Below are 15,000 nucleotides of genomic sequence, written 5' to 3' on the forward strand. Positions count from 1 at the left end.
TTTAGTTAGTTTGGATAAGGATTTGTCTATCCTGCTGATTTTTTCAAAGATCCAATGAATTGTTTCATTCTTTTGTATTTTTTTTTCTTTGTTTCCGTTCGTATTGATTTCAACCCTCAGATTGATGATTTCCTGCCATTTACTCCTCTTGGGTGAGCTTACAGTTTTGTTCTAGAGCTTTCAGGTGTGCCAGTGTTGTTAGTATGCCATCTCTTTAACTTTTTAACTCTGTGTGTGTGTGTGTGTGTGTGTGTGTGTGTGTGTGTGTGTGTGTGTGTGTGTGTAGGTGCCTAGTGCTACACCACATTCCTTGTGTCCCATGAGTATGGTGTTCTGAATATTCATTTTCATTGCATTCTAGAAAATTTTTGGTTTATTACTCTCTTGACCCGACAATGGCTGCCTATGCACTGAAGGTCCAGGAATCCAGTAATTGTTCAGTCCATGAGGCTGGGTGTCTCAGCTGGTCTTCAGTACACCCTGGAATCCTGAAGAAGTAGGCTCTAATGCCAGTGAAGGAATAGACTTGCTAGTGAGACAAAGGCAAGCAGGCAAAGAGCAATAGCTTCCACCTTCCATGTTCTTATATGAGCTTCCATAGAAGGCATGGCCCAGATTAGAGGTGGTTCTTTCCAGTTCAAAAGATCTTGATTAAAGGTGTGTCTTCCTATCTCAAAGATCCAAATTAAATCTTTCCACTTCAAATCAAGCAAAAATCCCTCACAGACATGTCCCTACATTGGGGCGTTTGGAGTTAATTAATTCCAAATGTAGGCAAGTTGACAACCATGGTGTGTTGCCATTACAAGTTGCTTCAAAAACTCAACCAATGGCAGACTGTGGTCACCATGTGGTGTACTAGACCTGTTCTACTGACTAATTCCAACTGACTAATCATTGCAGTTTATGAACAAGTGTTCCCTTCTCCCTATCCATCTTACAAAATATTAATAATTGTGTTCAGAATATAAGAGGTAAATCACAAACATTCATGAAACTGATTTAAAAAAAAAATAGAATTGCTAAGGCGATGACAAACTGATCTCAGAGACTTTGATTTAGTAAATGAACTAAAAGAATCTCCAGTTTAAGAGCCACTGAGTTGGATGATGAAATGTTTATGCAAATGTACGAGTAATGACCTTACAGCTACATTGTTTTATTTTTGTAGATTTAATAATACCAGATGTCATCGTCGTGACTTTTCTTATGTGATTGACAAGTAAGAAATACTTCTAACATAAGGGCAATTAACAGTTCATAACCAACTAGTACTTAGTGTCTGTAACACTGTCGGCATGAATATTTATAAACAGTTTCCAAATTTAAAAGAAAAGCTGTAGAGATGACCCTAACATTGTCTGAAACATGTATAAGACACATTTAGCATTGTCCTCAGTGATTCAACTGGTTAAACAGAGCAAGTATGACTTAGTCTCAAATCCTGTATTTGTCGCTTCTAACTTAAGATAGACAAACAATATTTTTCCCCACCTCTCTTCTCTACACAACTGTGTAATTAGCCTAGTTAGAGTTGACATGTCTCCTGAGTTTACAGAGGAGGATTCCATTATAGGAATAAATTAAAAAACAGAGAATAACTGGGATTTTAAAATACACTTGTAAGACCCAGAGAGATGGCTCATCGGGTAAAGTCCCAACCCCATGGAAATCCAAGCATAATTACATCCATCTTAAATTCCCGTGTGCCAACAGTGAGACTGTGAAAGGCAACAAGAGAATCTTGCAGACAAGCTGGACTCAGTGGCAAACAGCAAAGAGACCCTGCCTAAAGCAATGTGGAACGGATGGCCAGCTCCAGAGGCTGTCCTTTGACCTCCATATGCATGCCAGACACACACAAACACATGCACATGCCACATTCATACAAATGTGTAAATTCACACTCACCACCCCAAATAAATTATGCTCTTAGTTTTTTATTTATTCATTTTAACATTTATTTATTCTATGTATAATGAGTGCTCTATCTGCATGTATACCTGCATGGCAAAAGAAGGCATCGGATCCCATTAGAGTTGGCTGTGAGCTACCATGTAGTTGCTGGGAACTGAACACAGGACCTCTGGAAGAGCAACCAGTGCTCTTAACTGCTGAGTCATCTCTCCAGCTTTTACTTTGTAAATTGGGAAGGAAGAACAAGGAGATCATAACAAATGTCCTTTTTTTTTTCCCCCAACAGGGAACTTCTGAGGGATAGCCCACGTGAAAATTTGGTAAGAAAAGTATAAACTTGTCAGTGTGGCAAAGGACACAACAACTGAGGCATTTTTCTTTCTTACAGAAAGTAAGGTATGAAGTAGCAAAATATGGCTGCCCACGAACAGTTGATATGGAAGAAATGTTTCACCCTGTAGTAGAATTGTAAGTATTTACCCACTTGAGAAACTAATTTGTGTGCTAGAAAAATGACTTGGTTGTTAAGAGGCCATTCTGTTCTTACAGAGGACCTGAGTTCAGTCCCCAGCTCCTACATGGTGGCTCACCACCACCTACAATGCTAGGTCAAGGGAACCTAATGCCCTGTGCTAGCCTCCTTGGGCTGGGAAGGAGCTGGCTGTTCTTCAGTGGGGAGGGCAGCAGTAGCAGCTTAGTACTTCACTCTATTTTGTTGGCAGAGAGTTTCTACTGGGGTCCGGAAGGCTTTTTCTGCTCTCAGGCCTTGCTGCTTGCCTTCCTTCTGCACCTATCACACTTGGAAGGTTCTACCAGGTTCTTCCTACCCACAACACTCATCAAAACCTCCTGTGCTGTAGCCCTAATCTAATCCTCTCTGGCTTCCACCTTCTAGTTTTTCTGAGCACCAAGGCTCTCCCTCCTCTACTGAGAAGTAGCTCTGTGCTTGTTTCCTTACTTTCTAACAAGGTCCCTATTTCTCCAGAGTTAAAATAAAAACACAATCAATGTTAAAAGTCGAGTGTTCTCTCCCAATAAAGCTCTTTAATTCAGCTCATCAGCATTCAATACCCATTTCCCACCAACTACCATGCCAGATAATTCCCCCCAAGTACTGGGCCAAGCACTAAGAATTCAGGGATTGAGGATGGGATCTCTACCCTCAAAAGACGGACTAAGCAAATACAAGAGCCCACATGCCAAGTTATCTTATAGAAAAGAATGAAGTGGTCAGTGGGTGTTGGGACACAAAAGAAGGAATCCACCTCGGCTATAAGGGGTCCTGCTCCTGGCTCTGGGAGATGCTCTCAAAGTGTGCGCTGGATCCTTAAAGGTGCAAAGAACCTGGGTGTCGGCAGATTCTAGTGGAGAAGTCTACCAATGAGAATGGAACTTTGAGGATGAAAATGTATAAACATACACTGGTGGGCCTATGTCAAGTGAAGAAGACCTGGGGGTCCAGACCACGCAAGGATTCAGTCCGTTCCTTCCTTTTAGGAAGGCCATGTGACTGCGCGTTTGCTTTGTCTGTATCTCTCTGGATTTTAGGGGAAGAAGTCTTAAGGAGGGAGACATGATAGAAAAATTGTGTTTAGGAGCCGGAGAATAATTGAAAGGGAACATGGACCCAGAAGTCCATCTCTGATACAAATGTGTTATGATAGCCAGAAAGAGTTGATCACTGATATGTGAGTGGTGAGGGGGACAATGAAGGAGTGAAGATGGAGGACCCAAAGATAGCATCAGTCAAATGTCTAGAGCCCATGTATATCTCTTTAAGCATTTGAACCATGAGCTCATAGTCACCATATATCTTAGGATTTCTATGACTGTGATGAAACATCATGACCAAAACCAACTTGGTGGGGCAGGGGTAGGGGTAGTGAGGTGGGGGAAGAAGATTGGTTCAGCTTCTAGTTTGTAGTACATCGTCCAGAGATGTCAGGGTAGGAACTTGGAGGCAAGAGCTGCTTCATTTGCTTTCTTAAAGAACCGGGCACCGCCAGCCCTGCCCACAGTGAGCTGGGCCATCCTACTTCAGTCATCAGTCAATACAATGTACCATAGACTTACCAAAGACCAGTCTGGCAGCTGCATTTCTCCAACAGAGGCGCCCTCTTCTCAAATGACCCTAGCGTGTGTCAACTGACATAAAATCTAGCCAGCACAACATAGACAAACTGTCCCCTTTACTAAGAACATCGTTCCTGGATGTTCTCCTCTTTCTCACAGATATCTCTCCCCTCTGTTACAGTCCTCTGAGAAACGAAGGACATAGAATGAGTCTATATATTCAGGGGGGAGGGGCGGTAATTAGACTGGCTTATAGGATAAGGCCTGCACAGTCCTGGGATGCCTTGCAGTCCCAGTCCAGCAGTAAAGGTGTGGAGGATTCAGTCCATATCGGAAGGCTGAAGCAGCTGAGTTCTGATGTCAGCAGAGGGAGACAGAGGCAACTCACAGGTAGAGCAAATGAGGCCAATGAACACACCCCCAAGACACAGAGGCAAAGAGGTGAAAAGGACCTCCTCACGTCTGCACCAATGATGGAAGGTACTACCCACCTTTGGGGTGGTAAGCAACAAAATCCTTCAAAGGCATGCTTGCAGATTAACCTCAATTAATTAATCTAAAATAATCCCTCACAGATGTACCCAGAGGCTTGCTCATGGATGAGTCTAGATCCTGGCAAGGTGATGACCAGTATCAACCATGGCACCCTCTGTTCCAGATCACCATGCAGACGTGCAGTCACTAAACGAAGAGCAGAAAGGGCTTATCGGTGACACGGCAGCTGCTCTGTACACTGCCAGGCTCGCCCTTTGTCCAGCTTTCCTGTTCCTCTAAACACAGATAATAAAAGACCTAGTCAATATAATGGACCATGCACAAGAAGAGATCCAAAATAGGATTTCCATAGAAAAATTGCCCACAGTTGGGAATTTGACTGCCAATTAGTGACATTCCTGCATTCTTGGATTTAATTAGAATTCTATTCCACCCTAATGAAAAATGTATTAAAATAAGCTCACGGACGAAAATCTCTCTGGCACTTTTATTCAGTGAAGGAAAACTCCAAAATGAAGGATCATGCTTCTTCTTCTTCCACAAGATGGCACTGCGACCCTTTGCACTAACTCTCCTAGTGACACTGAGACCCTTTTGACCCATTTTACATCCAATTCTTGTTTTTCTTTTCTTTTCTTTTTCTCCCTCCCACCCCCCACTGGAGCTGAGGACCGAACCCAGGGCCTTGTGCTTGCTAGGCAAGCGCTCTACCACTGAGCTAAATTCCCAACCCCTTACACCCAATTCTTTTAAAAAAAAAAAAAAAATTATTGGAGGGGGGAATTGTCAGACCACATTCAGAGCTGGTTCTCTTCTCTCACTTAGGGGGTTCCAGGGGTCAAACACAGACCATCACGCTCCAAAGCAAGTGGAGCCTTTTCCTGCTCAGCTGTGCCATTCCATCCACTCCTGACTCTTAGGAAATCAAGAATTCTATCACTAACATAAGTTGTAATCCAACTCCTGTTTCCCAGAATGCTGCTAGTTTTCAAGTTAGGGAAATTCCCACCCAATGAGTATAGGAGGACAACTTCACTCAGACACAAGCAATAAGGAGCCTGGAAAGTAGGGAGGTAGGGGGCACCCTTGGCTACCTAGTGAGTCTGAGGCCAGCCAGCCTGGACTATGAGACTCCATCACAGAACAGAGAGGCAAGGAGAAAGGGAAAAGGAGGGGGAAGCCAGGAGAAGGAGGTGCAGAGAGGGAGCAAAAGCAGCTGGGGAAGGAAGCTGGGTAAACATTTGTGTGGTCCTGAGTTCTACAATCAGAGGTATAAAGTTATTAATAACAACAGTATCTTTGCTCTCAAGCCTTTATTTTTATTAAAGAGAAAAAAATCTTCATATAAAGTACCAGCTTTCTTTTTAAAACTGCATGGGTCTATGGGAACAACTCAGCATGGTGGGGCTAATGCGTCCGGTGTCAGTATCACAAGGGAGTACCCTGTCCATGCAGGACTGTGACCATGTCTTCTGCTGTATGGAGTCTCTTTCCCAGCCTTACCTCAGCTCTTCTGGCTGCTGACTGCAAGATTCCATCTATATTCCAGCTGCCCTTCCGAGGAAGCAGGCAGGAAGTCCAACCTTCAGTACAGTAACTCCATGTTTTCACTGTCTCCACATGACATGTGGCTTAATGATAAATACCCAGAGACCCTTGACTTGTCCTTCCATCTGTCTTTTCTTCTCTCTACCATGTCATCAGGACCCACCTAGTCCCACTTCATCACTATGTGGTCATTAGTGCAATGGATAAACTTGCGGTTCTGATCCTCCCTCTTCTGTACTGTTAGGTTTTTATTTTGAACAACATCTGTCACATGGGGCTGGACCTGGTGGTGCACACGAGTCATCATGGCAGTCCGGAGGTGTGCACGCCAAGAGCAGGAGGAGGCCAGCCTTGGCTCCACAGTGAACTCCAAGGTTCAAGACAAGTGGTAGCTACATGAGATCCTGTCTCAAAACGAGGCGCATTTATTTCACTCAGTTGGGAGAAGTAGACCTAGCCATCTGATACAATCATATCAAATATTTGTAATAGTTGGGGAGTCTCAGTGACTTCCCTGGGGACCGTGAATGCCACATTCTTGTGATCCCAGTGTGTGGGAAGTAGAGATAGACGATCAGGATCTGAAGGGCCTCTTTCACTTCATAGTAAGCTTGGGGGCCTACCTGGGCTATCTGAGACACTGTCTCAAAAAATGGAGTAGACAAAAAAAGATTTGAACCTAACACCACGAGACTTGCAAGCTGCAGGCCCTCCTTTTGACACTAAACTAGCATTTTTGTGTTTGTTGTTTCAGGTATGATGAAAATGGATTTATTAAAATAGTGGATGCAAATTTTATCTTGTGGGAAGTCCACGGCAGGAATGACTACATCTATAATTCTACTATGCAGCAGGTACAACCGACCTCTTTGAATTTAAACAACACCCAATTGAATGAATCCTTTTGATTTTTCCATGTGTATGTAAATTATCTGAGGGAAGTAAAACCAAATCATAAATAGAAAAGAAAGCCAACTCCATATTAAAGTCAGTGACTTCTGAGCTGCATCTCTGAACAAGAAGAGGATGCTGTTTATAAAACAGACATAAGAAAGGTCAGAAAAAAAAATAGTGCAGTAGGAAGGGAATGCGGTCATGGTGAGCATTTTCTTCTCTATCTGAACTGTGTCGAACGTTTAATTATCCCTTGAGATCACAGGCTCAAAGAAAATCAGAGTGGCTCCTTTCTGTATGGCATTTTCTTTCTCATTAGAGATTAATTATCTGTGATATAGCACTCACCTTGAGTCCAACCAGGGGAGCTGAATTAACACTTTACCACTGTGGGAACACACAGTCTTTCCTAAATAAACCCATCATGCCTCACAGTCCCCTGTTTGTTTGGCCTCTAAGATGAAAGACCTTGATTCATCCCCATTGATTCATCATTGAACTTGTTGTTGGGTAGTAGTGGCACAAACCTTTAATCCCAGCACTTGTGAGGCAGAAGTTGGTAGATCTCTAAGTTCAAGACCAGCAGAGTCTACAGAGTGAGTTCCAGGATAGCCAGGGTGACATAAAGAAACCTTGTCTCGAAAACCAAAAAGAAGATGAAGGGGAGGAAGAGGAAGATGAAAGGAGAAGAAGAAAGAAGGAGAAGCAAAGGAACTGTGTATATGTGTACATTTGTATGGGGGTGCAAGTGCACATGAGTACATGTGTGTGCGGCCCAGAAGAAAACCCTTCCATCAATTGCATAGAGGCATTGCTGAAAAATAACACTTTACTTAACAAGAACTACGTTTCCCACAATCCTCTAGGTGAGTCCATGCCTGGTTCTCTGACTGCAATGCAAATAGGAAGTCTATCATTCTCCCATGGACCCCCATACTTCCTGTCACCTTAGTTCATTACAGAAGCAGCAGTGGTTGGATAGGTTGAAAACTGAAACAGTCCAGAGTAGGAACTTCAAGGAGACATCATGAAGAAGCCTGACTTCTGAGTTCATGCTTCAAGTAACCTGGGACAACTGAGTTGGGCTTTGTATAATCCAGAATTAAACTTTCAATTGGGTGGGATGGGACACACTTGGAATCCCAGCACTTGGCAGATGGAGAAAGGAAGACCAGTTCAAAGTCAAAGTATAGAAATGTATCAAGTTGTTGGCCAACCTTAGACTGCTGCCTCTCTCAAACAAACAGATGAGCCATTCCGTTTCAGTGGCAGAACTCTTGCCGAGTGCCCTGGGTTGGATTCTTAAAACGCTAATCCCAGAATTCCAGCCAGCACTCAGGGATGCAGAGGCAGGTGGATCTGATCAAGTACAGCATGGTCTACAGATAAGAGTTCCACCACAGGCAGTCCAGAAACCACCCGGACCTAAAGGGACCGATCAACAGTTCTCTGCACCCAAATCCCGTGGGAGGGAGAACTAAACCTTCAGAGGGGCAGACACGCCTGGGAGGCCAGAAGAGACTGCACTCTGCCCACATTTCTGACTCCAGAGGAAAACACCTAACGCCATCTGGGACCCCGGTACACAGGGGCTCTGGGAAAAGTCGACGCAGGCCCTCCTGGTTGCCACCCTCACGGAGAGCTCAAAAGCAGCCCCCCCAACGAGCAACTTGAGCCACAGGACCACAGGTAAGACCAACTTTTCTGCTCCGAACGACCTACCTGGTGGACTCAGGACACAGTCCCACAGGAACAGCTGAAGACCAGTAGGAAGGAAAGACTACACGCCCGAAAGCAGAACACTCTGTTCCCACAACTGGCTGAAAGAAAACAGGAAAACAGGTCTACAGCACTCCTGACACACAGGCCTATAGGATGGTCTAGCCACGTAAGAAATAGCAGAACGAGGTAACACCAGAGACAACCTGATGGCGAGAGGCAAGCGCAGGAACCCAAGCAACAGAAACCAAGACTACATTGCACCATCGGAGCCCAATTCTCCCACCAAAGCAAACACTGAATATCCAAACACACCAGAAAAGCAAGATCTAGATTTAAAATCACATTTGATCATGATGCTGGAGGACTTCAAGAAAGACATGAAGAACTCCCTTAGAGAAACGCAGGAAAACATAAATAAACAAGTAGAAGCCTATAGAGAAGAATCACAAAAATTCCTGAAAGAATTCCAGGAAAACACAAACAGGTGAAGGAATTAAAAATGGAAATAGAAGCAATAAAGAAAGCACAAAGGGAAACAACCCTGAATATAGAAAACCAAAGGAAGAGACAAGGAGCCGCAGATACGAGCATCACCAACAGAACACAAGAGATAGAAGAGTCCCATAGAAATCATCGACTCAACTGTCAAAGATAATGTAAAGAGGAAAAAGCTACTGGTCCAAAACATACAGGAAATCCAGGACTCAATGAGAAGATCAAACCTAAGGATAATAGGTATAGAAGATAGTGAAGACTCCCAGCTCAAAGGACCAGTAAATATCTTCAACAAAATCACAGAAGAAAACTTCCCTAACTTAAAGAAAGAGATGCCCATAAACATACAAGAAGCCTACAGAACTCCAAATAGATTGGACCAGAAAAGAAAATCCTCCTGTCACATAATAGTCAAAACACCACATACACAAAATAAAGAAAGAATATTAAAAGCAGTAAGGGAAAAAGGTAAAGTAACATATAAAGGCAGACCTATCAGAATCACACCAGACTTCTCGCCAGAGACTATGAAAGCCAGATCCTGGACAGATGTCATACAGACCCTAAGAGAACACAAATGCCAGCCCAGGTTACTGTATCCTGCAAAACTCTCAATTAACATAAATGGAGAAACCAAGATATTCCATGACAAAACCAAATTTACACAATATCTTTCTACAAATTCAGCGCTACAAAGGATAATAAATGGTAAAGCACAACATAAGGAGGCAAGCTACACCCTGGAAAAAGCAAGAAACTAATCGTCTTCATAACAAAACAAAGAGAAGAAAAGCACATAAACATAACCTCACATCCAAATATAAATATAACAGGAAGCAATAATCACTATTCCTTAATATCTCTCAACATCAATGGTCTCAACTCCCCAATAAAAAGACACAGATTAACAAACTGGATACGCAATGAGGACCCTGCATTCTGCTGCCTACAGGAAACACACCTCAGAGACAAAGACAGACACTACCTCAGAGTGAAAGGCTAGAAAACAACTTTCCAAGCAAATGGTCTGAAGAAGCAAGCTGGAGTAGCCATTCTAATATCGAATAAAATCAATTTTCAACTAAAAGTCATCAAAAAAGATAAGGAAAGACACTTCATATTCATCAAAGGAAAAATCCACCAAGATGAACTCTCAATCCTAAATATCTATGCTCCAAATACAAGGGTACCTACATACATAAAAGAAACCTTACTAAAGCTCAAAGCACACATTGCACTTCACACAATAATAGTAGGAGATTTCAACACTCCACTCTCATCAATGGACAGATCATGGAAACAGAAATTAAACAGAGACATAGACAGACTAAGAGAAGTCATGAACCAAATGGACTTAACAGATATTTATAGAACATTCTATCCTAAAACAAAAGGATATACCTTCTTCTCACCACCTCATGGTACTTTCTCCAAACCTGACCATATAATATGTCATAAAACAGGCCTCAACAGATACAAAAAGATAGAAATAATCCCATGCGTCCTATCAGACCACCACGGTCTTCAATAACAATAAGGGAAGAACGCCCACATATACATGGAAGTTGAACAATGCTCTACTCAATGATAACCTGGTCAAGGAAGAAATAAAGAAAGAAATTAAAGACTTCTTGGAATTTAATGAAAATGAAGGTAAAACATACTCAAACTTATGGGACACAATGAAAGCTGTGCTAAGAGGAAAATTCATAGCTCTGAGTGCCTGCAGAAAGAAGTAGGAGAGAGCGTATATCAGCAGCTTGACAGCACACCTAAAAGCTGTAGAACAAAAAGAGGCAAATACACCCAGGAGGAGTAGAAGGCAGGAAATAATCAAACTCAGAGCTGAAATCAACCAAGTAGAAACAAAAAGGACCATAGAAAGAATCAACAGAACCAAAAGTTGGTTCTTTGAGAAAATCAACAAGACAGGTAAACCCTCAGTCAGACTAACGAAAGGTCACAGAGAGTATGTCCAAATTAACAAAATCAGAAATGAAAAGGGAGACATAACTACAGAATCAGAGGAAATTAAAAAAAATCATCAGATCCTACTACAAAAGCCTATATTCAACAAAACTTGAAAATCTGCAAGAAATGGACAATTTCCTAGACAGATACCAGGTACCGAAGTTAAATCAGGAACAGATAAACCATTTACACAACCCCATAATTCCTAACGAAATAGAAGCAGTCATTAAAGGTCTCCCAACCAAAAAGAGCCCAGGTCCAGACAGGTTTAGTGCAGAATTCTATCAGATCTTCATAGAAGACTTCATACCAATACTATCCAAACTATTCCACAAAATTGAAACAGATGGAGCACTGCCGAATTCCTTCTATGAAGCCACAATTACTCCTATACCTAAACCACACAAAGACCCAACAAAGAAAGAGAACTTCAGACCAATTTCCCTTATGAATATCGACGCAAAAATACTCAATAAAATTCTGGCAAACCAAATCCAAGAGCACATCAAAACAATCATCTACCATGATCAAGGAGGCTTCATCCCAGGCATGCAGGGATGGTTTAATATACGGAAAACCATCAACAGAATCCATTATATAAACAAACTGAAAGAACACATGATCATTTCATTAGATGCTGAGAAAGCATTTGACAAAATTCAACACCCCTTCATGATAAAAGTCCTGGAAAGAATAGGAATTCAAGGCCCATACCTAAACCTAGTAAAAGCCATATACAGCAAATCAGTAGCTAACATTAAACTAAATGGAGAGAAACTTGAAGCAATCCCACTAAAATCAAGGACTAGACAAGGCTGCCCACTCTCTCCCTATTTATTCAATATAGTTCTTGATGTTCTAGCCAGAGCAATCAGACAACAAAAGGAGATCAAGGGGATACAGATCGGAAAAGAAGAAGTCAAAATATCACTGTTTGCAGATGATATGATAGTATATTTAAGTGATCCCAAAAGTTCCACCAGAGAACTACTAAACCTGATAAACACCTTCAGCAAAATGGCTGGGTATAAAATTAACTCAAATAAATCAGTAGCCTTCCTCTACACAAAAGAAAAACAAGCCAAGAAAGAAATTAGGGAAATGACACCCTTCATAATAGTCCCAAATAATATAAAATACCTCAGTGTGACTTTAACCAAGCAAATAAAAGATCTGCATGATAAGAACTTCAAGGCTCTGAAGAAAGAAATTGAAGAAGACCTCAAAAGATGGAAAGATCTCCCATGCTCATGGATTGGCAGGATTAATATAGTAAAAATGGCCATTTTACCAAAAGCGATCTACAGATTCAATGCAATCCCCATCAAAATACAGAACAATTTGCAAATTCATCTGGAATAACAAAAAACCCAGGATAGCTAAAACTATCCTCAACAATAAAAGGACTTCTGGGAGAATCACTATCCCTGAACTCAAGTAGTATTACAGAGTAATAGTGATAAAAACCGCATGGTATTGGTACAGAGACAGACAGATAGACCAATGGAATAGAATTGAAGACCCAGAAATGAACCCACACACCTATGGTCACTTGATTTTTGACAAAGGAGCCAAAACCATCCGATGGAAAAAAGATAGCATTTTCAGCAAATGGTGCTGGTTCAACTGGAGGTCAGCATGGAGAAGAATGCTTATCACCCTGTACAATGCTTAAGTCCAAGTGGATCAAGGACCTCCACATCAAACCAGATACACTCAAACTAATAGAAGAAAAAGTGGGGAAGCATCTCGAACACATGGGCACTGAAGAAAATTTCCTGAACAAAACACCAATGGCTTACGCTCTAAGATCAAGAATCGACAAATGGGATCTCATAAAACTGCAAAGCTTCTGTAAGGCAAAGGACACTGTCGTTAGGACAAAACAACAACCAACAAGGGGTGAAAGATCTTTACCAATCCTACAACAGATAGAGGGCTTATACCCAAAATATACAAAGAATTCAAGAAGTTAGACCGCAGGGAGACAAATAACCCTAGAAGTTAGACCGCAGGGAGATATATTATATTATAATAATAATAATAATAATATAATATAATAATATTATTATTAAATAATAACCCTATTGTTTAATAGGGTTATTATTAAATAATAGGGTTATTTAATAATAACCCTATTAAAAATGGGGTTTAGAGCTAAACAGAGAATTCACAGCTGAGGAATGCCAAATGGCTGAGAAACACCTAAAGAAATGTTCAACATCTTTAGTCATAAGGGAAATGCAAATCAAAACAACCCTGAGATTTCACCTCACACCAGTGAGAATGGCTAAGATCAAAAACTCAGGTGATAGCAAATGCTGGCGAGGATGTGGAGAAAGAGGAACACTCCTCCATTGTTGGTGGGATTGCAGACTGGTACAACCATTCTGGAAATCAGTCTGGAGGTTCCTCAGAAAATTGGACATTGAACTGCCTGAGGACCCAGCTATACCTCTCTTGGGCATATACCCAAAAGATGTCCCAACATATAACAAAGACACGTGCTCCACTATGTTCATAGCAGCCTTATTTATAATAGGCAGAAGCTGGAAAGAACCCAGATGCCCTTCAACAGAGGAATGGATACAGAAAATGTGGTACATCTACACAATGGAATATTACTCAGCTATCAAAAACAATGACTTTATGAAATTCATAGGCAAATGGAGGGAACTGGAAAATATCTTCTTGTGTGAGGTAACCCAATCACAGAAAAACACACATGGTATGCACTCATTGATAAGTGGCTATTAGCCCAAATGCTTGAATTACTCTTGATGCACAGAGCACATGAAACTCAAGACAGATGATCAAAATGCGAATGCTTCACTCCTTCTTTAAAAGGGGAACAAGAACACCCTTGGCAGGGAATAGGGAGGCAAAGTTTAGAACAGAGGCAGAAGGAACACTCATTCAGAGCCTGCCCCACATGTGGCCCATACATATACAGCCACCAAACTAGATAAGATAGATGAAGCAAAGAAGTGCGGGCTGACAGGAACCGGATGTAGATCTCTCCTGAGAGACACAGCCAGAATACAGCAAATACATAGGCGAATGCCAGCAGCAATCCACTGAACTGAGAACGGAACCCCCGTTGAAGGAATCAGAGGAAGGACTGGAAGAACTTGAAGGGACTCGAGACCCCATATGAACAACAATGCCAACCAACCAGAGCTTCCAGGGACTAAGCCACTACCCAAAGACTATATATGGACTGACCCTGGGCTCCAACCTCATAGGTAGCAATGAATAGCCTAGTAAGGGCACCAGGGGAAGGGGAAGCCCTTGGTCCTGCCAAGACTGAACACTTAGTGAAAGTGATTGTTGTGGGGAGGGTGGTAATGGGGGGAAGATGGGGAGGGGAAGGGGGATGTTGGCCCAGAAACCGGGAAGGGGAATAACAATCGAAATGTACAGAAGAAATACTCAAGTTAATAAAGATTAAAAAAAAAAAGAGTTCCACCACAGCCAGGGTTACACAGAAAAAACTCTATCTCGAAAAGAAAAAAAGAAAAGTAAAAGTAGGAGAGGATTACTTTATCTGGCATCACTGGGAGGGGGGAGCTGCTTGGTCTTGTGGAGACTCGATCACCCAGGGTTGGGGAATGCTAGGGTGCTGAGGCAAAACCACCTCACAGAGGCAGGAGGAGGGGGAGGGGATGGGGGCTTGTGGAGGGGAAACTGGGAAGGGGGATACCATTTGAAATCTAAATAAATAAAATAACCAATAAAAAATGAAAACAAAACAAAAACAAACAAGCAAAGATTCCTAACATCACAATACAAAAAGTCAGATTCAGATCATGTCTGCCCCTGTGAACAATGCAGAGACCCTGAACAATGCAGCTTGTATTAGACTTGTGCCTAAGTTCAGATACT

The 15,000-nt window shown here is 42.0% G+C and overlaps 1 protein-coding gene across 1 annotated transcript in view; it reads left to right on the plus strand.

Annotated features, from left to right (window-relative positions):
• Catspere (catsper channel auxiliary subunit epsilon) overlaps window positions 1-15,000 on the plus strand; it is a 117,312-nt gene that overhangs the window by 82,350 nt on the left and 19,962 nt on the right. Inside the window, exons 11-14 of the mRNA XM_032914676.1 lie at window positions 1,172-1,222; window positions 2,204-2,237; window positions 2,306-2,385; window positions 6,788-6,887. Coding sequence (XP_032770567.1) covers window positions 1,172-1,222; window positions 2,204-2,237; window positions 2,306-2,385; window positions 6,788-6,887 — 265 coding nt within the window. The remainder of the gene's footprint in view (window positions 1-1,171; window positions 1,223-2,203; window positions 2,238-2,305; window positions 2,386-6,787; window positions 6,888-15,000) is intronic.

The sequence above is a fragment of the Rattus rattus genome, chromosome 10 (assembly GCF_011064425.1).
Source record: "Rattus rattus isolate New Zealand chromosome 10, Rrattus_CSIRO_v1, whole genome shotgun sequence".
NCBI classification, from domain to species: domain Eukaryota; kingdom Metazoa; phylum Chordata; class Mammalia; order Rodentia; family Muridae; genus Rattus; species Rattus rattus.